Raw genomic sequence first — 25,459 nt, forward strand, 5'->3', positions numbered from 1 at the left:
AATGGCTCCCAGGGCACCAAGGAGGCTACCAGCTGCTGTGTGTGTGTGTGTGTTTTCACAGGCATGCAGGGGTTAAACACACAATTTCCTTATACATAATTCAACGACAATTAAAGCATGTTATCATTCATATATAAACTCAAAGAACATTTTAATTCCCTGCTTATTACAATAGTGCCCTGCCCAGAATGGGAAGAAAAATGACATGCTCTCTGACTGCTCGAACAGAATCATGTGATCAGAATTTATTCATAATGACATACACACCTTAATAATTATTGATTAAATTTTATTTATTTAATTGTGGGGTATTTTTCCAATCTGTCAATGTATCTTTTCTGAAGTGAAATAAAAACTCCATAGTATACATCCAGAACAGCTTTCTTCCTGAGCAGCACAGAAACACACACACACACAAACACACACACACACCAGCACGAGTCCTTGAAGTGAACACAGCATGAATGCTGATGAGATGTTAATGCAATGCTGGGTGTTGGATTATTCACATGCTTAAAAATGTATGTTGTACTTTGAGTCTACATTTTAAGCATGTTTGGATACTGAAGTGTGTGTTTGTGTGTGTGTGTTGTAAATGGAGCATTAATGTAAGGTTTTGTGTTGCAGTGTGGACGGCCCGTTTCTCTCAGGAGCCTGCAGACCAGTCAGTTGTCCTGGGCCAGAGAGTGGTTCTGTCCTGCGTGGTTTTTAACTACTCGGGCATTGTGCAGTGGACCAAGGATGGACTGGCCCTAGGCATCGGAGAAGACCTACGGGGTTAGTCTTATAACCATCTCTTTACTCGCAACAATTCCTCACACACAAACACATTGTCTTTTCTCAATATTTTCAGAAACCATTACATATACTTAAATATATTTTGTGGAGGCTTACCCCAACCCTAGAATATATTCCATTACATTAAACCACATGTAGCTGTAACAATGCATCAGAACAGACCCCCCCCCCTCCTCCCTCTCCTCTTTGTTTTTTAGTTCTCTTTCTCCATTTGTCTGTCTTTCTCTTACACCTCCTTTTACTTTTATTTTGTTCTCCATTTTTCGGTGTATTCTCTTTCTCTTTTTCTTCTTATCTTCCCTTTCTCTCTCGCTCTTTCCTTGCTCATGTGTCTCACTTCCTCTCTACAGATTTACAGGTTTAGTCTTTCTATCTCTCACACTTTTTCTCACTCTTCCCCTCTTCCCTCTTTCTCTCTGCTTGTCTTCTGTCCTTATCTCTCTTGCCCTCTCTCTTTCTCTCTGCTTGTGATGCAGCATTGTTGCTGTAATGCTTCAGTGCTCTGTCCCATGGCTTTTAAACAGAATCATGTGAATGAGCACCGTGTTAGAGACACACACACACACACACACACACATATACAGAGTCATCATGCACTCAGATGAAAATGCCCACAGTGAACATCTTGATCAGAACACATACACAGTTAACACAATGACACAAATCACTGCACATGGTACACAAACACCCACAGACACCGGTACACTAAAACAGCTAACTCATGCAGTTTCCAGAGAGGAGGAAAAAGAATGAGAGAGAAAGAGAGAGAGAATGATGTAATCCACAGCAGTATTTCTGTCATTTCTCTTGCAGCAGCAACTAGAAATGCCCATGTCATAACGCTGCTAGATTTTATACTGCCTTTGAGAACACACTTTTCTGCCACCTAGTGGAGACCAAAGAATACATGGCTGGGGTGTGTGCATGCATGCAGGCGTGTGTCAAGTACGCCGCTGCATCCCAAAGCCTAAGCTGTAGCCAAGCTGGGCTGTATTTCTTGGCTGTTATGTCACTGGAGGCTGTGAAGGCCAATGTGAAGAATCCTCAGAGTACAGTCAAAAAATGCAGCCTTGAGATTTTGGAGGGTGCAACTAATGTACCCTTCATATCCTTTGGTTACCCACAGTTTACTGCAAGTGAACGAGTAAGCAGGCAAACAATACCAATTCTGTAAAGCTGCTTTGAGACCACAAGCGCTACGTAAATAAATTATGACTAAAATAAATTAGGACTGGCGCCCCCTCCAGGGTGTGTTCCCGTCTTGCGCCCAGTGATTCCGGGTAGGCTCCGGACCCACCGCGACCCTGAACTGGATAAGCAGTTACAGACAATCAATGAGTGAATAAATTAATAAAGTCCACAGTTAAGATGTCATGAATTCCACCCATTACCTAACACCCCCTCAGTGACACCATGCTACAAGGCCGGCAAGATGAGAGCAAGCACATGCTTCCTGCTAGACATGTGAAGCCAACCACCACTTATTTTTTGAACTGCTGTTAACACAACACCACTGGACAGTTCAGTGAGTTTGGAGAAGAGTTCCATCTACCAAGACCTGCTATGTCAGCTATCAGCCGCCCACTCTGGCTAACATGATACTGATTGACAGGGAGAAGGAGGGCGACCCTCCAGCTGATCACAAGATAAGTCTAACACTGCTTTGCCGCTTGAGAGTCCTGGGTTAGTGTATTTAGATTGTTATCAGTTCAGAAACAAGTCCCTAAATAACATCCTCCTAGTACAATGTACATTTTTTCAGTTTTGGGTGAAAGATTAATGTTTTATCCAGTCTCCAGAAGTGCTATTTTAAAATAAGTATGGTTTATTCTAGCATTGACTGCCAGCTTATTAATGCTTAGTAAAAGCAGTAAAATCTGTAAGTCTCTATCAGTCAAAGGGACTTTGAAGTATTTCCATTATCTGTTTACAATGTGTTAGTTTACATTGTTCCACTAACACACTTTTACCATTACTACTAGTTCACAGACCTCAGAAAAGCTAGGTCATACTAGTTCAGGAATGAGCCTGATTTCTTTATTTATTTTTTTATATTTAGGACATCTTTATGACAACCTATTATTACGATAGGTTGTGTCAAATGTCTTGTGCCTGGATATTTACTGTCTGGTATCGTGAATGCTACATGGTAGGGTTAAAGGAAAATTAGATTATTTGCTCTAATTATTCTTCCTCATGTTATAAAACTTTACACTTTAACATTAACTATTACACTGACACCTAGTGACACGAATACATCAGTTTCTGTACAGGTTCATAAACTGATTCATTCATCTCTGAGTTGCATTTTATGGAGAAAAATAAAAATTTAAATGGTATTTTAATAACATTTAATAATAGCTACTTTTCTGTGTATGCGCTGTGTTTCAGCCTGGCCGCGGTACCGTGTGTTGCGAATGGTGGATATTGGGCAGTACAATCTGGAGATCTCCTCTGCTGAGTTGTCTGATGACTCTCTGTATGAGTGCCAGGCCACAGAAGCTGCCCTCCGATCTCGCAGAGCAAAACTCACTGTCCTTAGTAAGTGTGTGTCTCTCTCTCTGTTACGTGTGTGTGATTAAAAGTGGTTAAAGTACTGGCAGGTTGGGTGTATACTTGTTTGTGACAAACCAATTTCCAAAATACATGATTTCCAACATGTGCCTTTTATAATTTGTGGCTCTTTGTTGTGTCAAGCACAAACTAATATCACGATTAATTGTACATTTTACAACGATTACGATTAGTGAATGATTATTTTGTTTTTGTATTTTTGACACTTATAGTTCAGTGATGAAGCTTTTACAGTAAATGTGCTCCAGTATTAAATATGGGATATATTTCTCATGTTGCTGGGAGCTGTGTATTTCTGGTGTGTGATTGTGCTTTGGTCGCTGAAACTTTTTTTTCTCAGTGTTTACATTTGACTTCTTTTTGTTCAGTGTCGTATTAATTATAGTCAAAACACAGTGCAGCCAAACCACAGACACTGTGGTTTTTCTTTGGTACTAACTGCTGGAGTCGCTTGGTCGGCCCCTGCATTTAGGTTGCTTCCGTGTGGCAGACAGGGGCAGAATCATGTGACTACAACTTGGTAGCGTGGTTTTAAAGGGGCAGTACAGTGGGGACATAACAGAATAAAAAAATAAATAACGAAAAAAACTGTTAAAAATAGTTGATAAAATCGATGTAGACAAGATTATGTCGATTAGAAGTTTCGAATCTCGATTCCAATGTATTTTTGATTAATTGTCCAGCCCTAATAACATGTGAATTAAATCTACCTAAAGAATCAATAACACATTGTCATCCTTTGACAAAGTTATTTCCCATTCATTTATTACATCCATTGACAAAAAGCTGCTAAATTAATAAGCTATCTGTGTTTTAGCATTGGTATAGTTTGTTTTTTAAGGTGTATACATCACTAAAATGAGATACAACTGCATCAAAATATTAAACATATACATATACATTTTCTGGTATTGCCATATTAAGAGCATCATGCATTCGGTCTCTTAAAAAGAGCTGGTCATGCGGTGTAAACACATGTAGGATGTGTTTTCTCTAAGTGTTCTCTCTGTGTGTGTGTTGTGTAGTTCCTCCTGATGAGCCGGTGATTGAGGGCTCCCCAGAGCTCCTCCTCACTGCAGGGGTCCCACAAAACCTCAGCTGTGTGTCCCGTGGAGCCAAGCCCCCTGCTGCTATAGAATGGCAAAAAGACGGGCTGCCTATAGAGGGAGCATTCAGCACAACGGTGGGATACACATACAAACAACCTGACACAGACACACATATTCTTTGCACCATCTCATCATTATGTGTTCATTTTTAATAAAGGCCTATTTGTCGTCAAATGTTAAATCAAAAAATTACTGCTATTAAGAAAAACACATGTCTCAGAAACAGTAATTTGGTATTACAGACTAATAATTATAAAACTAACTTTTAGAAGAATAAAATACATGAGCAGGAATAGAAGTCACATGTCATTACTTTTCATATAACACCAATAAGTACCAACCCTTATAGCAAATGCTCACTTTAAAAAAATGAATACAATTTTGTGATGAATTGTTAAGCTGTAAATGATGTAGATGGATGGACTCATGTGTGCCCTGTTCTCTCTGTGTACAGGAAGTGCTGCCTGACAGGAAGCGTGTGACCACGAGGAGCTTCCTGCCCATCCTCCCAGTGGACACAGACACTGGAAAAAACTTTACCTGTGTGGCCACCAACCCAGCCTTGCCCACGGGCAAACGCACCACCGTCACACTCAATGTCCACCGTGAGTCCAGACCTACACTGATACGAAACAATGCTGTTCAACATATTGGAATCACTGTGTATCATGTAGAACTGAGTTTTGTCCGAATGCATACAAAAATGATTGAGGTATAACACTGTAATGCTACGGTTTCTTAAGTCGCCAATAAACAGGAAGTAAATCTGTTTCAGATGTGTTCTGAATAGTGAAGCAACTTAACTCAATAAGAGAACTATCACTTTATTTTGATTAATTGTAACTATTTTTACTTGGATTAAATGATTAAGAACTGAAAATGTTCAAATAATATCAATACAACAATGCCTTTTTATTTGGAAATATATATATTAAATAATATATATGGGGCGGCACGGTGGCGCAGCAGGTAGTGTCGCAGTCACACAGCTCCAGGGGCCTGGAGGTTGTGGGTTCAATTCCCGCTCCGGGTGACTGTCTGTGAGGAGTTGGTGTGTTCTCCCCGTGTCCGCGTGGGTTTCCTCCAGATGCTCCGGTTTCCTCCCACAGTCCAAAAAACACACGTTGGTAGGTGGATTGGCGACTCAAAAGTGTCCATAGGTGTGAGTGTGTGAGTGAATGTGTGTGTGTCTGTGTTGCCCTGTGAAGGACTGGCGCTCCCTCCACGGTGTATTCCCGCCTTGCGCCCAGTGATTCCAGGTCCTGGACCTACCACAACCCTGAATTGGATAAGTGCTTACAAATGATGAATGAATTAATTAATTATTCTGTAATGATTACAGTGGAACAGCTGTGTAAACACTAAGTCTAATGTATGGTATAAGATCTCTTATAGATAGAGTGTGGTGTATACAGTATGTGAGGTATTGAATAATATTTGTGTGTATTAATAATTGTTTTGTTAATAGTATGTAAATGTACCTTTTTTTGTCAGAATGTCATATGTATTGTGTACTGTGAACATGTCTTTCCCTACTTTGATAAATTATATTTCTTCATTTCTACCCTGCAACACTGCACTGCCGTTTTTAAATACGACACGCCATTCTGAACCATTGTACATTTTCTGTATTCTGAGCCTTTTTTGTACATTTAAGACTACCACGCTAAAAAGCTCTGCATTCTACTATCTTTGCCGAATGGACTAAGCATGACCACTGTCCATCCATCAGTGTGGGAGGCCTTTTACACTAATAGCAGTCGTACACAGCAGTGCACTTAGAGATTACTGCAGCTCTCCAGTTCAAACAGAGTTCCTTGTATTCCATATGTTCACTTATAGCTTTATATCTTTCCTGGTTCCTAGTCAATTATGTGTTCAGTGGTGGTCATTATTATATTCGTAATGCAGATAGCATTATTTTCCCTTTTCAGACCCTCCTGTGGTGGTGTTGTCCATTGAGCCTCGCTCTGTCCTGGAGGGAGAGAGAGTGACCTTCACCTGCCAAGCCACTGCCAACCCCCCCATCATGGGATATAAGTATGAGTCTCTCACCTTTGTTTTGTGAAGGCTTTTTATAGTGTCCCAAATGTCACTCTTCCTTCAAATTTTTATTCTGTTCATTTTTAAAATGAAATCTGCTGCAAATATTCACAACAGAGACCAAATTAATAGAGGGTGCATTTTAAGGTCTTTTTCTTTAAAGAATCAACCAGGCACTTTGTACAATGACTATTCTTCACATTATGACACAGCGACTGTATTGATATCTGTATTCGACTGGATGTATCAAGGATTTTGTACTGAAACATGGCTGTCTCCATGTAGGGGACCTGCTCTGTGATACATAGTGTAGTTAATTCAGGGACTACAAAGCAATTTGGGTTGTCATTTAATGAGTTACATCCATAGAATTAAATAATACATGTATAATAGTTTTTTGTATGTATATAAATGTAAATGTCCTGACAAAATCTGCACTGAAACACAACTTTAGCATTTTATTAGGAAGAAGTGAACATTATCTTCTGGTTTTATATTTAAAACAAAATACATCATATTTAGAAAATGTATTTATTAATTAACAGGGAAAAAAATGACATTCTGTTAAAAGACTGAGGAACTAAGAGTGATGCTTTTTACCTACAATGTGTTAAGCAAGAATCGTGTTACAAAAAATATAATAGGTCATTAGAGCCATAATATGTCATGGTACTTTTACTTTCAATACTTAAGTACATTTGAAGGTAAATAGTTTTGTAATTTTACTCAAGTGGAGATCTACAACAAGGAGTTTTACGTTTACTGGAGTAGTATTTTACCTTGAGTATCTGTAATTTAACTCAAGTACATGGTTTGTGTACTTTGTCCACCACTGATTTGTACATAACACATGCTACTTATACTGTTTTGACGTGTCTAATTTATAACTTTTGAAACTGTGCTGTAAGATGAATATTAATGGATAAATCTAATATATTTGAAATCTATAAGGAATAAATGCAAAAAAATACAGGAGGTCCTCGGGTTACGTCAGTCCCGAGTTACGATGTTTCGTGGTTACGACACCTCCCATTTACTGTATAAAGCCTTGTTTCGACTTAAGTGGTTTTGTGTCATAAACGTCATAACGCGAACTTGGTGTTTGGTGTGCGCGGCGGAAGAATACACGGTTACGCGGCTCGGGACCGAGGAGGATAGGTGTTGGGATAGGATAAGTGCTTACAGTATGTTATTTACGTACAGTATGTAAGTATGTTCCGACTTACACCGAAAATCGGTTTACGACGCGACGTAGAAACGGATCAACGTCATAAGTCGAGGACCCCCTGTATAATTATATAAATATAAGTATAAATACTTATACTGTGCTAAAATTTCATGATGAACAGAGCCACTGAAATAGTCTGAATGACTTTGGGGTAAAATCTTGTTTCACTCAGTTGTATACAAATGAACAGGGTTTTATTTCTTCTCTTCTAACATTATCCTTTATAGATGCAGGGTTCCCTCCTGGCATCAATGATAAGAAATATCTGATTTTACAAATTCCAGGAAGTGTTACAGAACATAATCAGAATAGAAGAAGGGCGGCTGGTGGTGTGATGTTTATGTCACTTCTGCACAGCTCCGGGGCTTGGGGGTCAGGGATTTGGTACTTGCCTTGGGTCAGTGTCTGCGTGGAGTTTGCTTTTTTCTCTCCCTGTCCGTCACTCAGCCTCAGGGGACTGTGCTGGTCAGTATGTTGTTAATGCTGGTCCCAAAGCTTATTGGAATGGAAGGGCATCTGGCATAAAATGTGTGCCAAGTTGACTGTGTGAATTGGTTGGTCGGCTGTGGTGAGTCCTGATGAAAGCAGCTCAAAGTGAAACAACAGCAACTCAAAATAGCTGGTTTTCTCCAGCAGCAGAGTCGTGTGAAGTGTCAGAAAACTGTATGTACTCGCATACCATTTCTTCAGCAGTGTACCCTTCTAAAGGCACTCTTCTCTCTGTGGCAGATGGGCTAAAGGCGGTGTGGTCATCCAGGGGGCAAGGGAGAGTGTGTTTGTCACTAAGGCTGACCACTCCTTCTTCACTGAACCAGTGTCCTGCCAAGTGTTTAATGCCGTGGGGAGCACCAACGTCAGCATACTGGTGGACGTCCATTGTAAGGAGGAACAGCTTGTTAAATCTAACCTTATCTTACATATTTATAATCTTATTTGACCTTTAAATATACTGAATATTCAGAAGTCTATTTTAGCTCACTGCTTTTGGCTGAAAGTCTGGGGTGCTTTATGAAATGGGATTATGTATATCTATAGACAATAATTGTGACTCCTAATTTAAACGGAAACATATGAGTTCTCTCTTACACATTTATTCCCTTGTAATTAATTGGATTCTTCTACATCGTTTGACCACAGCTGCTGTCCTTTAAATTGTGCCATTGTTTAATGAAGAATGAGTCGATAGAAGAGCTCCAGAATTTCTCTAAATTAGATTTTACGATCTTCGTAAGAAGTAAAGATATGACTTATTTGACTGAAGTAGGATTCACTGCTTTACAATCCTCTCTCTTTACTTTCTTTCTTCATAGTTGGTCCAATCCTGGTGGTGGAGCCCAAGCCCGTGACTGTGGACATGGGGTCTGATGTTACTTTGAACTGCAAGTGGGCTGGGAATCCCCCTCTCACTCTCACATGGACCAAAAAGGGCTCTAGCATGGTGTGCAATGCAAAAAAATCTTCATTTCTCACTGTCTGTGCCTTTGTCTCTCTCCTGCCCTCTCCCACACTCTCCCTCCCTCTCTTCCTCTCATCTGATTTAGTTTTCAGTTTACCACTTTTGCAAAGGCATTCTCTGAATTGTATTGCTCTTCAACTCTCTGACTACTTTTCTGAGCTGAATGTTCGCTTTGTTGATTTTTTTGTTTTTGTTCTGTGCTCCTGAAATAAATTTTTCCTCCCCATCATGGTGTGTATGCTCTCTCTCTTTCTCTCTCTTCTCTCTCTCTCTCTCTTTCTCTCTCTCTGAATGCTGTCTGCCCATGGTTTATTGTTACAGTTCTTCTGTCATTCACTGCATGTTGTTGAGGTTGAAATGGTGCTACGTCATAGTGGCTTTTACCCTGGTAAATTATTTTTTTTTTAACATCTGCACCCCTCCCTCCCTCTGTGCGTCCACAGGTTCTGAGTAATAATAACCAGCTATATCTGAAGTCTGTGAGCCAAGCTGATGCCGGTCAGTACGTCTGTAAGGCCATAGTACCCAGGATTGGAGTGGGAGAAACAGAGGTCACTCTGACTGTCAACGGTCAGTAACAAAGCCAGAAACCCTCTGGATGTAGATAGGCCAAGTTTGCCTGTCCATGGTCACACAACATGTTTTATTGATTGACAGAACGGGAATAAGCAAAAATATTTTCTAGACATTTTAATACACATTTATTCTTTATTTGGTTTCATTTGAGTTTTTTATAAAATGTCTAAGATTATTAGAAAAAAAGTGATTTTATAATAAGTTCATTGAGGTCTGATTAGGCGTAATATGTGTTTGCAGGTCCCCCCATCATCTCTAGTGAGCCTGTGCAGTACGCAGTGAGAGGAGAGAAAGGGGAGGTGAAGTGCTACATTGCCAGCACTCCTCCACCAGACAAGATAGTAAGTCTCATGTCATAAGAATGGGGTAATATTTTATGCTGATGGACCATTTTAGAGCCTTTGAAACTATCAAAATTGAAAAACAAAGGCTCAGGCTTCATGTAGCTTCAGATGACAGTCCAATATCACCACCACTGTGAAGAGATTTAACGGTTGCAGAATACTACTTCTGAAACATGGGTAACTAGGGCTGAACAGTTAACCCGGCATGCAGCTAGTTTAAGAAAAGAATTACATTCATAATCACAAGGATATTACTCATCTGATAAATCCACAACTTGAGTTTCCTTAGGCCCTAGTTCCAAGTAAGCCCTCTAAAACTTTTAAATAACATTAGTGTGTGGAAGGCTGGCCTGAGGAGAGCTGAGAATGGTGCTTCCAGTTTTAGAAGCAGGAAGTTCAAAACGTCCATCTGAATCACATTAAAAATGTGTGAAAGTAATGAAACTAGACTTCAGCAAACAGCAAAGAAAACTGGTGCTCTCTGTGGCTGAAGTTGACTGAAAGGCCTTAGCTCAGCTCTCTCCACATTTAGCCTCTCCTCAGTCTGTGGATGAGTGTAATGTGGAATGACGAGCAGCCTGGGCCCTAATGCAGCTTCAGAAGGTGATTTATGAAATATGAAATATGGGAACGGGGCACTTGTTCCCTGCATGCCTGGCCCTCGTGTACTTGCCGTTTGTGCAGTAAATGGAGGCTTATAGCGAACATGTGGAGTTATGCATTTTTAAATATGCTCATAGTTCAGTATGAATAATACAGTGCTTTTCGGTGGAGTTTTAAAAGGAGCAAGTGTGATGCTTTCTCACCATTTTCAAGCTTCTTTGTCACAGAATAGAAAGGGCATTAGCTACTAGTGGGTGCAGAGGGGGTTGCGGGGACAGGTACCAGATAAAAGGCCGTTTTTTTACATCAATATGTAAGCAGTGGATGAATTTTAAAGCATAAACATTATTCATGCAGTATTAACTTTGAAGATTGGAGGGGGATTCCTTTTTTTGTGATGGCACTAAGGGTCAGTGCGTAGTTAAAGTAGTTTCATTTTAAAATCAGCCAGTTCAGCTCAGAATAAGCAAGTTCAGTGGATTGAGCTTGATACATCACAAATAATTGATAGCGTTTAGATTGAAACTTCATGTCAGGACTGCCACTGTAGATCAGCTTGTTCTCCAGATAAAGAGGGCAGTATGGCTGGCGTGTGAGCAAATCAGAGCGCATCAGTCTGAAGAAAATAGTTACAGTATCTTTTAGACTGCAACAAAAGGCTGCATGAAGTACTCAATATAGGGGTGGAAACAAACAGCTGTAACATGGTTTTGATTTATCATTGATTGGTCATGTGTGTGTGTGTGTGTGTGTGTGTGAGGTGTGGGCCTGGAAGGAGAACGTGTGGGAGAAGGAGAAGGGAACTCTGCCCGAGCGTTACACGGTAGAACAAAGTAAACCTGACGGAGGAGCAGTGCTGTCCACACTGACCATCAACAACGTGATAGAGTCGGATTTCCAATCCACTTACAACTGTACAGCATGGAATACTTTCGGCGCAGGGACCATGATCATCACTCTAGAGGAGACTGGTACGTTTTTTCTTTGTTGGGTTTTGTCCAGCAGTGATTACATGTGATAACAAAATGCACCATATGTCTCATTTTCTTCATCTTTCAAAGATGTTTGTCATGTATTTACACAGTCACTGTATTTGTTATTTTAAGTAAATCATAGCTTCATTTTTTTTACTATTCACTGTTATTTTTCTGCTAATACACACATACGTGAATTATGTATGAATTATATTACTTAGTTCAAGGCATTTGTTGAAGTGGCACATTAAGAAGAGTCATATGAGAAGTGTCATCTTTAAAGGCCTGGGAGGGCTCCAGATCAGAAGGGTTCAGGTCAAAAGTGAATGTTCTCTTAGTTTTTGAGACATTTTCTTCAACAAATCATGGTGCAAATGATATTAAAGAGCTATTGTAAAACTTGTTACCAGTTACCAGTAATCTAGGTGGATGTTTAGAGAGTGTTTTTTGACCTGATATCCTCTCCCACACAGAAATAGTTCCAGTTGGTATCATTGCTGGTGGCACCGTGGGCTCCTCCATTTTCCTATTGCTCTGTCTTCTGGCATTAGTGCTTTTCCTATATCGTCAACGGAAAGGAAGTAAGTACACACACACACACACACACACACACACACACTCCAATACTGGTAGATTTCATTGGGTTAATAAAATTATGAGCAATACGTTTTAATAAGAAGCATTTTTACCACCAAACAAGGAAACAATAGGTTTTACTCCATAGAGTGGGTCACTCCCATGAAGGAAGTCATGTTTCAAAGAGGTTTAGTACAAAATCCCTAATACATCCCAGCCACTTGGTGGTTTCATGAAGAAGAAGAATCACATCAACTTCCACATCAACTAAAATTATGTGACCTCTGACCACAAATCAAAATATTACCTTTGAACCAAGAGCTTATGAGCAGTGTTGAAAAAGGTAACAATAATATATGTGCTTGTATTTTGTTTTCAGGTCGCCGTGGGGTCACACTTGGTAAGCCAGACATCAAGGTGGAGACGATAAATAAAGAAACCCACAGCCTAGAGGAAGACACGGGCAGTGTCTCCACGGCAACCCGCATGGTCAAGGCCATGTACTCTGTGAGTATGAGGCTGCCATTATAACATACTGTAGCGAACACAGTGGAGAACTTTAAGATGGATAAGAATTTAGTCAAAAGTTGAGTTAGTTGACATATTTAATAAATCCAAAGAATGTCAGTAGGTATATTAGTGGAAATGAAAACATTTATAGTCATATACATAATTTCACTTAAATAGGTGTAGTTTATAACATTCAAGGCGAAAATTCCACTGTGGCGAAAATGTAGTGTCGCTGTCACACAGCTCCAGGGACCTGGAGGTTGTGGGTTCAAGCCCCACTCCCGGTGACTGTCTGTGAGGAGTTTGGTGTGTTCTCCCTGTGTCCGCGTGGGTTTCCTCCAGGCTCTTTGTTTTTCTCCCAAGGTCTAAAAACACACGTTGGTTGGTGGATTGGCGACTCAAAAGTGTCCGTAGGTGTTTGTGTATGTGTGTGTTGCCCTGTGAAGGACTGGCGCCCCCTTCAGGGTGTGTTCCTGTCTTGCACCCAGTGAATCTGGGAATCTCCAGACCAACCGCGACCTTGAACTGCATAAGCGGTTACAGACAATGAATGACTAATAAATAATAATAACATCCTAGGTTCATATTACCTGAATCACAGTAACAGTACCAGGGTTGGTCCAGTTTTAAAATATTGAATATTCATTAATTTGATTATTAATCATTTGTAATTCCTAATGAAACAGAAATATTATTTTTTTAAGTGTGAAATGCTGTTTGTTCCTGCCCTAGACACAGTACTATATCATACTGCAGAATTATAGAACTATAGAATTAATAATAGTGCAAAAGCTAGAGGAGTTCCCATGTAGAACCAGGGGGTTGAGAGGAAGATATTTGCACCATTAAGATACTTAAAAAATAATTGAGAAAGGACAAGAAGGAAAGCAATTTGTGTATGGGTCAGCTTTGTTAATAATAGGCTACAATGCTAGGACACAATCTTCAATGCAGCATTTGTTCTTCAGAATGAAATTGTTCCTTGGCTCATTTCAAGAGTACTGACATTCAGTGGCACATTTTCATTGACACAGTGGATTCATTAGGCTCTCACTTGTGCCATTTTGTAGTTGCTTGACCTTGGTGGTGAGATGCAGCATCCTTTTATAGAGGTTCTATAAAGAACTAACACAGGAGAATTTCTGTCACCAAAGTCCACTGGGAAACTGAGTGTCGCATCACATTTTCATCAAAAGAGCACGGTGGCAGAATACCTCCGAAATCCAGAGATATTTCACCCTGCAGGAGTTTCTTTAATCTTATGTGTACTTACACTGCATTAATGCAGCATAAAAGGATTAGAATTTTTGATTTTGTGGTTGAGGTAGAGGAGAGCTCTTCTAGTTTCAGAAACCTTTTGAAACTAGTTTCAAAAATCTTTTCGTAGTAAAAAAAAGCAGGGTGTAACAATGCTCTCAAAAATGAACCAACTGCATCCATGTTACATATGGTCGCTGTCCAATAAAAAACATGTATTTCCATTTTCGTGAGTTTTTAGTTTACTACATCATTTACACACAGCAATAGATTAAAAATGGTCCACAATTACTTGGGATAATATCTTTTTTTTTATTGATTTCCATCTCCTTTAAAGCTACTAATTCTGAGATATTTTGGAGAGTAATATTATATAATGAGACTAGAGCTTGGAGGCATGTGACATGAATCTTCTAGAGTGCCCTAGTGTTCATGATTAATGGAACACCATTGGAATGGAATTATCATGTCTCTGTGATGTACTGTCATAGTGTTGCATTGTGATAAGTCAGGGTTTCGATGTATTGTCACGCCTCTCTTAAAGGGCACTACAAATCCATGCTTACGTTTAAGATGTCAAGATGTGCACTAAATGTGTCTTCCTGTGTTATTTTGATATTGCTTGTAATTATGTGTTTTGATTAATTACTACAAACCCCATCAAGCCACTGTCCCCAGTATCACTGAAGGAATCTTTATTCTTAACCACTTAACAAACCGTTCTGGATTGTCCCTGATTACTAAACCTCATTCACAAAGTAGATTTAGTCCCTGAGTTACATCTAAAATATTAAATGTAAAGCTGAATTTAATCCTCTCCTCTTTCTTAACCGCCTTCTCTTCTTTTTTTATCTCCTTCTCTTTCTCCTAACCTACTGGTGTTCCTTCCCCTTTGTGTTGATTCTTTTCCCCTCTTGGTTGGTTTCTTGTCATTTATGATTTAGTTTTTGCCCTCTGTGACCCTCTCTCCCTCCTCCCAGCCCTTTAAAGATGACGATCTTAAGCAGGAGCTGCGCAGTGACACTCTGGACACACGCCAGGATTATGAGCTCAAGGTGAGAGACATCACTCTCTCTCTTTCTCCCTCTCTCTGTCTCAGTCAGTCACTCATTCTCTCTCACACACACACACACGCATGTGAAGACAATAGCCAACATATTTTGTGTGTGAGAACATAGGTTTTAAATATATATATATAAAACAATTATTATTATTATTACCTTTCAAAGCATTTTCTAGTTTCACCTGTCAAACTATTAGCACTATCCAAGCTGAAAACCAGCTGCTTACATGCTGTTCATATGACTCTGTAACTGCAGCCTTCTCATTCAAATAAAGATTTTAAAAAGTCCCTTTAGCTTAATTTTTTAATCATCAAAGTGTATTTAATCATAATTTTTAATAACCAGTGAAAAATACAACTGGCAATACCATTAATATCTGTAACATTAGTAGCTACATACACTACAACACACACTTAGAAATGATGGTTCTACAAGGATTCTTTATTAAATTAAAGGTTTTCTATAGAACCCTGATCACTTAAGAGACGTTTTTGCATTATTAAAGGTTTCTTTGCATTTTTTGAAGGAGAATGTGCTATAGATATTTGTAGACAAAAGTTTAGAAAAGGGTTGTACATGTGTAAGGACTGGGGTGGACGCAAACGCTATAACACAAACTTTATTTGACCAACAAGAGATAACAAAACAGATAGATATGGACAAAGAGACAATACACAGGGAGCTAAACTGAGACTTAGACAAAGGAGCTAAATGGACTAGACTTGAACACAGAGTAAACCAGACTAAACCGGGACATGGAGAGCTAAACATATTAAACTTGGAGACAGAGGTAAACAGAGTAACCTAGAACACAGAGAGCTAAATAGACTTAACATGAACTCAGGGTTAAACAGACAACTGGTACTGACAGACAAAAAGAAGAGAAAGAAAGTGGAGCAAGGTGAGCGCAAACCAAATAGAACCAAACCGAGAAACAGACACGCAAACATAGAATGTCCAACAAACAGGAAGTAATAAAGGAGCCTAAATAGACGACACTGACAAGGGACACCTGGAATAGAAAATGAGGGGGAGGAGCTAGGGCAGGACTAGGGTGGAGACAGAAACTAAAACAAACACAGCCATGTGCTAATTAAGCACATGGTGGGAACAACAAACAGGACAGGGCCAAGGTGTGACAATATGTCTACAAACTTGACATCGTAACATTAGAAAATCCATTTTTATTACCCCATAGAACCCTTTTTTAAAAGGTGCTATATAGGACCATCTACAGCACACACTCTTAAAAATAAGGGGTTCTTTGTGTGATGCCATAGAAGAACCACTGTTGGTTCCATGAAGAACCATGTTGGCTAAAGAGATGTGATTAAAGAAACTGCACTAAATGTAATGTTTTGATGTTATTATCAGAAATGGTTCTTTGTGGAACCCAAAATGGTTCTTCTATGGCATCACGCAAAGGACACTTTGTAGCCTCTTTATTTTTAAGAGTGAATTCTCCATCAATCTGAAGACTCCTTTCATGATGCAAAGAACAGTTTAATCATGTAAAAGTTTCTTCAGGTGTTCTACGTAGAACCATCGCTTGTAAAACCATCATTTTTAAGTGTGAGGTTCCACTGTTTAATGCTTGTGAGAGAACTCTGGTTTAATCAGTGAGCAACAATACAACAAAAGCAACAGCAAAGGATAAAGCATTTTCCTCTGAAACAAGATGTAAAATATCAGTATTAGTATAATTTAAGGTGGAACGGAACATCTGAATACGAAGCTGCCAAATCACTGGAGGATCTTTTCCAATCCGTTTCTCAAATGAATCAACACAAGAGCTCTGGAACCTGCAGCCTGAGGATAACAAAAGAAGAGAATACAAAAAAAGAGTTATATGAATTTATTCATGTGTAAAAAGTGGTCCTTCTTTTGCAAAACAAGATTGTAACATTTTTCTCACATCTCCCTCCAAGTACAATCACCAGTGTGTTATTGATTGAATGTTTCTACACAGTTTCCTTGTTATGAGTGTTACAATTTTGGCACATTACTCAGATTTTCCTCACTTTGTACAGGACCCAACAAATGGCTACTACAACGTGCGAGCCTCCACACACGATGAAGGCCGGCCCGCTTCACGCTCAATGCACTACTCTGACTATCGCTCCTCTGCCCAGCCAGGGGGCGCTGCTTCGGTCAGTGGCAGCTCGGTCACTCCTGGAGCTACGGCAGGTCCCGGAACTCCCAGCAGCTTGGCCCCTGGGTCACGAGCCGGGTGCTATGATCCCAGGCCTCCATCCAGACTCTCGCACAACAGCTACGCCCAGTTCAACACCTTCAGCCGCGCTGGGCAGTCACAGCAGCCCCCGGCCAGCTCAGGTCCTCAGACAGGTGACTTCCCTCCTGACCTCAGCCTGCTGGATTCTCCACCTCAACTAGCGTACGACAACTACAGCTACCACTCGCACTACTCCACGTATCGCATGGGCTTTGCTCCACCCAGCCTAGCTCCTTTAGAAGGTGGCCCGGCATACGAAATGTACAGCGTGGGGCCGAGCGTAGGGGCTGGAGCCACTACCGGGACGCCAGACACTGGACTGGGAAAATACGGCAGTTCCACGCGTTTCTCCTACACCTCACAGCATTCCGATTACTCCCACCGGCACACGCAGAGAATGCAGACCCATGTGTGAACCACGCACCCTAGTTTACTCATCACTTCAGTCCTCACACACTTACCAACATGCACATACACATCTAGGAGGAGGTTCTGAAAGAAGTGAAGAAAGATGGAGAGTAGGAACCAGAAAATGAACAGAGGCCAAGAGATGAGAGAGTAGGTGGAGATGACAAGGGACGGGGGAATTCTCTCTTTCTGTCTCTTTGTTGCTTATTTCTCAGCTCAAGGAGCTGACAGCGAAAGTCACAATCAAGATGAAAACAGACTAGCACCAGTGAAAGGTCTCAGAATCTTCACAGTGCTGAGAATGGCTCTCTGTGAATGAAGGAAGCCTCTGGGTTTGCCCATGTGACAAAAAATGGAAACACAGCAGAGGTGGTCATGTAAAACATTTTGGTGAATGGCTTCTTCAACTCGTCTCCACACCTTTATAACGCTAACCTAACGAGGAAATGAGAAACAAAGCAATATGGCAGAAACCATGCCAGATTTAGTAATTATTCTTATGGACATTGATATATTTCTGCATACTTCAATCACTTAGAAGCAAACAAAGTCATTCAGAGTGCTTTGAGGTGACATTCTACATTGTTGTTTTTGTTGTTACTGCATAGAAAATTTCTTCACAACAGCGGTGACACCAACTTTGGGTTACTATGTAAACAGTGCATATATTCTTATTTTATTTACTATCCAAAATGACCAGAAAAGCAGCCTATGAAACTCATGTTCATCCAAATGTTCTATGAAAAAGCTATTTAGTGCTTTGCATTCGTAACAATTTCCATTCTGAATGGCTTTGTTTATGACTTGGTGACAGAATTATCCAGAGTTTTTTTTTCAAATTCAGTGAAAATTGCCTTTTAATTTCTACATATCCAGCTCTGAGCAAAGGCTGCCAGATTAGAAGAGCACAACTCTATCACCATATACTTGGCTACCAGAGCATGTTTTATTATTTGGGAACCAGGTGAGGAACTTTTAGTACTCTAACTGCTTTACGTGTTTACTAATATCTAACCAGCTGTTTGTCTTGCTAAGCTACCTCATTCAGTAGACTATTAGCCTTATTGTTCAGCGGCCAATGTAGAAATAATCAATATGCGGTACAGTTAATCTACAATAACGTGTAACTCAGTTGTCTGTGTCGGGATGTTTTGTAATGCCCATTAATCAGGTTACAGTCTGGGTGGGAAAAATTTGAGCACTTTTATGTAACATTTTTGTCCATTTCTTAAAAAAAAAAAAAAGAAAAAAGTAGCAAGATGTGAGCAGGTGGATAAGGAGACCTGTTAAGGAAGCCATTTTGAAATCGCCAATTTTAGCCATTTTACTTTCTTTTTTAATAAATTTGAACAAACCATTGGGTCGGAACCTCAATTGGTGGAGTACACAGTATAATGGGATGGGGAGGGGCATCATAGTAGACCATATATATTTTTTCATAGTGTTTTTACATGGTAATTGGTTAATCTAAGAGCACATACAGTGTATATATATATATATAAATATATATATAATGTGTGTGTGTGTGTGTGTAAAATATCTGAATCCCCACACTTTTCCCATGGTGCTTTTGTAGTGGGGTCATTGTTTGCACTGCATTCCAGTATTCTGTCATAGATTACTCTTATAATCTACCTGTAATCTCTCATTTGCACACTTAGGCTAGAGTGTTTTTTGAATAATCCCAAAATACATTTATTTTTTTCCTCATATTTCTGTAAGGAATTGTGGACCAAAGGTTCATCGTTAGAGTATCAGTCTTTATTTGGGTGATATTCACCTCAACAAACAAGGAAATATGCAGATTTGTTTGTTTTTGTTGACTTTGGATTCAATAATGATGGGTGTGAAGGACCTAGGGAGGGGAGGAGGATATCAAAGGTCTTAAACCTTCTGATCCAGCCTTAGGTACACTTACTGATCTAAGATCAGGCTGCTATGCCATCACATTTGTACACAGTTGATCATAAAGAACAAGGTGGAACTGAGACCAAGTCAGTTCTGGAATGTTGGGTTTTTTTTGTTTGTTTTTTGGACAGTTGCTGATTCCTGGACTCAGCCCAGAGAATGGAACTTTCATATACACGCATATATATAAAAATCTATACTATAATATGAAGTTTATCAATACTTTATAGATTGGAGACTCTTCTGCACACTTTTTCACAAAGACACACCTGCTGTACGTGCCGACACAGACACCACAGGTGATGGAAGCTTTTTGACCAATAGGAAGAACATATGGTGAAAAATGGAAATCTTCAGACGTGGAGTTCTTCAGACAGATGTTTGAAGGAAGTGATTGCGAAGGCGTGAAAGTGAAGACAATCCGTCTGGAATGGCTCTCCATCATGGAGTGGTGAGGTACCGTCTACAGCTAGTCTTTGTCTGAGTTTCGAAACCTTTCAAGTGAAGGAGTCCTGTAAATACTTTCCCATGTGTAACTCCTATTCCAAGTATTATTTTACATCACCCAATGTGATGCACTCTTTAAATGCAGTATTGTTACATTTCAGTGGCATGAGGGAAAAGATTTGGCAGGAGGACTGTGTGTTGGCAACAGAATTTTATGACCCAAGTTAATGAAGTGCGCTCAGCTTGGCTGGAGGCCAGTGCGGTGCCAGAGAGCATTGAGAAGAACAAGATGCTCATCATTATCAGAAAACACCTTTATACCTGCCTGAGCTGCCAGTCAGTCCGTCTTAACGGTACGTTTGAGTGACTGACAGAAGGAGAAGCGTCCAGGAGGCGTGACCTCACCCACTGGACAGGACATGCACTTCCACCCAGCTTCCTCCTTAAAGGACTGAAGCTCCACCCACACGAAACGAGGGAAACACGAAGGTGTGTGTTGGTTCAAAAACAGAGTGGCCTTAGGAAAAAAAAAAAAAAACATGACTTTTATAATCCCTCACTTTATAAGCCAGTTTAAGGCCAGAGGTGTACAATGATGGGATGAGAAGTGCGTGTGAATGCGTGAGTGCGTGTGAGCGTGTGTCTCTCTCTTTGTGTATGAATATCTTTATGTAATCATTTACTTCCCTCGAGTTCCTGCTCCAATACTTTTATTCTCCTGGTAGGACTGTATTCTGTATAATTGTGTCTTAGAAAACAAAGCGTTGACCTTACTGTACTGTTCTTCGTAGCTGAGAAACGTTCTACAGAAGTTATTGAGATTTTCATTTTTTTATTTCGTTTTAATTTTTTTTTTTCCAATATTTTTTAAAAAATGTTATGTAATTATTTTTTCACAGTATATCAGAAATAAAAGCACTGTTTTATAAGAACGCATTACATGGAAGTCATTTGAAACACCAGCTGTCCCTTCCTAACTATTACTGGGTCATGAAACATTTACAGAGCACCAAACCGAGGTGGTGATTTATCAGGTTTGTATTGTGCATTGTGCATTTACTCTGATCTAATGTATGTTTAGCAGGGTTTGGGTGGAGGGGGCTGTCGTTGTATTGTACATTTATCAATTCCTTCCATTGGCAAGACTCCCCCAGTCACAGCATGCTACCAACATACAAATGAAATGCTGCTTACACGACACAACAGGACAGTTTAACAAACTTTGAAGAGAATAGAACTGCTCTCGTGAATCATGTTAGAGAACAGACATGGTGCTGATTGGTGCTGGGGACGGTCATCTGCTGCTGCAGTCATTTTTAAGACATTTGGTTTTGAGCACAGCTGCATACATTGAATTATCGGTTAAAGCATGTAAGCCATGTCCCCTGAGAGCCCCGTGCGCAGTCATACATACCTTGCCTTTTTCCACCAGTAGTCATCGCTTATCATGGGCAGCTTCTTTCCTTCACATTTTCCTCATTCCATTATTCAGGTGCAGGTTAATCTTTGTCCCATCTGTCTATTAGACACTGGTGTCCGGGAAGAGCAGAGCACAACCTAACCACGTTGGTAAATAGTCTGAAGAAGATTACAGGGCCGCACTGTGGTGCAATGTGTAGTGTCAGGGCCACACATCTGGACTTGATATTCAAAAGTGTCCACAGGTGTGTGTGAGAGAGAGAGAGAGTGTATGTGTGTGTGTGTGACTGGCTGAGTGTGGGATGCCCTGTGGTGGCCTTGTGCCTTGTTCAGGGTGTGTTTCTACCTTGCGTGTATGATTTATCAGACTGGAAGGCCTTTGGCCTCGAAGGTTATCCTTGATGGTGGAGACTGCTCGTTTCATACATACCTTTCTACACACCGACAGATTAACTCTGATTTGGTGACAGCCTGCTGATAGACATTTATTTGGTCACAGTGGTCTTGGACAACAGCAGATTCTCCCGATACTCATCAAACGCAGACCTTTTGTTATGGCTCATGTATGAACTACTGCTGCAGTGACACAGCTGGCCACAAATGAACTGAGCAGCTAATTGCATTAAAGGACCTAGGATTCCTATATGCTTCACCCAATATAGATATAAATAGCCCCAAGCTAACGTGCACATTATGCATTTTACCTTCACAGAGCTACAAAGAAATAAATCGAATGAAATAAATAAATAGAATGAAAAGAGTTTGTGTCATAATCCATTAGAATAGACTTATTTTAGGACCAAAGTATGACAATGATTTGAAAGACTGACAGTATTTTGTAGTTATAACCAAGAACATCACGCATCGCGCAGTAAATAAACTTCCACACATTTCTGGGAGTTGAAATGATAAATAAAACTATGTTTTGGTTGAGATTCACACTAATCAAATAAAATGAGTAAAATATGGCAGTAATTTCAGGGACTAGTTTCTACACTGATATTTCAAGACACTTTCAATTACCTGGAATTAAAAAATGCGTAAGTAAAAAAAAAAAGAGAAAAAATTAACAAATACTATAAATAAAACATTCTCATGTCAGCAAAACATTGATGAATATGTCTGGGATTTGAGATTTTTAAATATTATGGGTTTGTTCATTAAAAAAAACTTATTTAAACATTTTTCCCCAGTATATAAAAAATAAAAGCATTTTTTAAAAAACTATTATTTATTATGTGGGATTACCTCGGCACGAACTGTTTGTTGACACCTTCTTAACGGTTATTGGGTCGTAACATTCTACAGAGCACCATATTCTGGACCTCTTCCCTGGTGATTTATTTTCACTGAAGCCAAGCAGGTTTGGCATGGACACGTACATAGATCTGTTGCTCTGCATCCTTTGCTAAGCAACATGTGGTCTACAAATGAACTGTAGAACTACAAAGTGCAGAAACATGGAGATCTTTTTAAAGGCTAAACACCAGCTATATGGAAGTGTCAAACAAATAAATACTTTGAGTTCCTAACTTGTGTTTATTGATAGTCAGAAAACATGTTATTTCTTACTAATTCATGGGTCATTCATCCCCCCCCCCCCCAACGGTGTTGGGAAACTCTAATAGGCGTCTTGCCTGTGACGTAGACGGTGGACAACAACTCTAGAAGTTGCACTTAATTTAATGCAAAATGACGAAAAGGTGTGTTGTTTGTGGCTGCAATCATTCAATGTACAGTGGGACATCTGTGCACAAATGGGCCAAAGATCCCAAAATATCCAGAAAACGGACTAAGTTTGTCAACTTTAAACGGGCACTTTGGAAAGGAACGTCCGCTCACTCCGTTATCTGTAGCTCATTTCACTGGCGCTTTTCCAACAATATGGGCATGTAAGGACACCAACGAAAGGTGTTCAAGAGCCTCTGTAACATGGAGGTAAACCGGGTAAGGACACTCACTTCGCCTGTTTTAGTTGGTGTTAGTTAACGTTAGCTTGACTCGCTAAACTCGGTGGCTCAGATTATACTCGGCTACGTAGCTGCATTACGGAGGTTTATAGTGTCGGATGAATTCGAGTTCGACCACATTTACAAGAATAACGGTACCTCTACATTTGAGTTTAGCTTATTGCTCGGCTATTGTCATGAATAATGTTGGTTATTTAGCTAGATACTGTCATAACAGTCAGTCATAACGGTGTTTTACCGCGGGGTTGTTCAGCTGTTGTCCACCAGTGACGTCACGGTTGCGTTCAAGAATTTCCGAAGCGAGCTCGGGTTTTTCCGTAGTTTAATAAAATTGTCAGTTTTAAAGCAAATTAAACATGCTATTTTCATTTTAATTAATACTTATATATGTCAGTAACTAAGATAATGCGAAATATTCACAGAGGGCACTTAGCCTTGAAATGAAAAAAAAAAAATGTTAGTTGTGTATAACTTGACAAAAGAATACACAATCCAATGCTTTCTAGAAACATTTCAGAGAGTGAATTCAGCTATTTCAAATAAAATATTAATAATGCAAAACCATCTGATGAGTTGTATTTGATGCACACCGTGACAACTGTATTACACCAAAGGCTCCACTGCTTGACTTTGTAGGTCACAGAAGCGCTTACCATATTTTAGATGTTAGAGTTGCCAGTTCTTCTGAGCAAATGTTGCCTTCTAGTGGTAAAACAACAAAACTGCATCTTTACTGCTGACCTTAAACCTACCGAACAAGGTTTTCGTTCCTTATATAATCCATCGTACATATATTCGCACACACGCGCGCGCGCACACACACATACACACACAAACACTATTCCTTTACTCAGCAGAAGCAGCTAAACTGAAGCAGTAGTACGTTAAACACTCCCAGATGGGCTGGATTTGGCCTGGGCATGTGTTGGACCACCCAGAAGTGACTCAGGCAATGTACAGTAAAGACGAATAAGGTGTTTGTACATGATGGAGGTGAAAACACAGGAGCTATATTTTCATTTTTTTAATATTCTACTTTTTAAAAGCAGCAGTAGAGAGAGCAGAGTGAAGTTAAACCACTCAATAAAATGACAACTCATTCATTCATTCATTATCTGTAACCCTTATCCAGTTCAGGGTCGCGGTGGGTCCAGAGCCTACCTGGAATCATTGGGTGGGATCAAGGTGGGAATACACCCTGGAGGGGGCGCCAGTCCTTCACAGGGCAACACACACTCATTCACACCTACGGACACTTTTGAGTCGCCAATCCACCTACCAACGTGTGTTTTTGGACTGTGGGAGGAAACCGGAGCACCCGCAAGAAACCCACACGGACACAGGGAGAACACACCACACTCCTCACAGACAGTCACCCGGTGCGGGAATCGAATCCACAACCTCCAGGTCCCTTATTCTATAATAGTTATTAAACAGCTGATTGAAAACTTTGATTCCAGTGGTGTAGCAGTTTTCTCAGTTCACTATTCCGTTAAACTAGTACTACACTGACGTACAGTTACTGACCTCAGAGCACATACCACCTTTTTAGGAGTAAGGTTCATAGGTATGATATTATAACTGATACATATGATGAGTAAGACTGCTTAATGTTGGTTATGGACGTTTGTGGCATTTAACCAGTGTCTCTGTGAGGGGGAAAAAGAGGAAAAAACAAAGAGTAAGTGACTGAGTAACAAGCCAAGCCAATGAGGTGCTTTGCATCTACAAAGGCATAAAAAGTGCAGTGTTACATTTCCCTTACTGCTTTTTTAAATGTTTAAGTTTTGGACATTTTTAAAAGATCATCAACACCCAAAACCTTGAAATTCACCACAACTGTTTAAAAACTAAAACTGAGTAAACTGTTATTTTTCCATTAACTGAGAAACTTTTTTAATTATTCTGAGAAACATTTTTTAATCATTAAGTTTAATAAACAAAAAGCTTAAGAAAAATACA

The 25,459-nt window shown here is 39.9% G+C and overlaps 1 protein-coding gene across 2 annotated transcripts in view; it reads left to right on the forward strand.

Annotated features, from left to right (window-relative positions):
- kirrel1a (kirre like nephrin family adhesion molecule 1a) overlaps nt 1–21,019 on the forward strand; it is a 44,372-nt gene extending 23,353 nt beyond the window's left edge. The window contains exons 2-15 of one of the 2 annotated variants that reach the window (XM_066680801.1): nt 628–777; nt 3,190–3,339; nt 4,398–4,555; nt 4,936–5,086; nt 6,416–6,521; nt 8,482–8,630; nt 9,063–9,190; nt 9,652–9,778; nt 10,025–10,125; nt 11,492–11,702; nt 12,179–12,286; nt 12,661–12,788; nt 14,993–15,103; nt 17,143–21,019. In XM_066680801.1, coding sequence (XP_066536898.1) covers nt 628–777; nt 3,190–3,339; nt 4,398–4,555; nt 4,936–5,086; nt 6,416–6,521; nt 8,482–8,630; nt 9,063–9,190; nt 9,652–9,778; nt 10,025–10,125; nt 11,492–11,702; nt 12,179–12,286; nt 12,661–12,788; nt 14,993–15,103; nt 17,143–17,760 — 2,396 coding nt within the window. In that variant the 3' untranslated portion in view covers nt 17,761–21,019. The remainder of the gene's footprint in view (nt 1–627; nt 778–3,189; nt 3,340–4,397; nt 4,556–4,935; nt 5,087–6,415; nt 6,522–8,481; nt 8,631–9,062; nt 9,191–9,651; nt 9,779–10,024; nt 10,126–11,491; nt 11,703–12,178; nt 12,287–12,660; nt 12,789–14,992; nt 15,104–17,142) is intronic. The other variant, XM_066680802.1, reaches the window with a different exon arrangement.
- Nucleotides 21,020–25,459: the final 4,440 nt, after the last annotated feature.

This window comes from Hoplias malabaricus, chromosome 9 (genome assembly GCF_029633855.1).
Source record: "Hoplias malabaricus isolate fHopMal1 chromosome 9, fHopMal1.hap1, whole genome shotgun sequence".
NCBI lineage: Eukaryota > Metazoa > Chordata > Actinopteri > Characiformes > Erythrinidae > Hoplias > Hoplias malabaricus.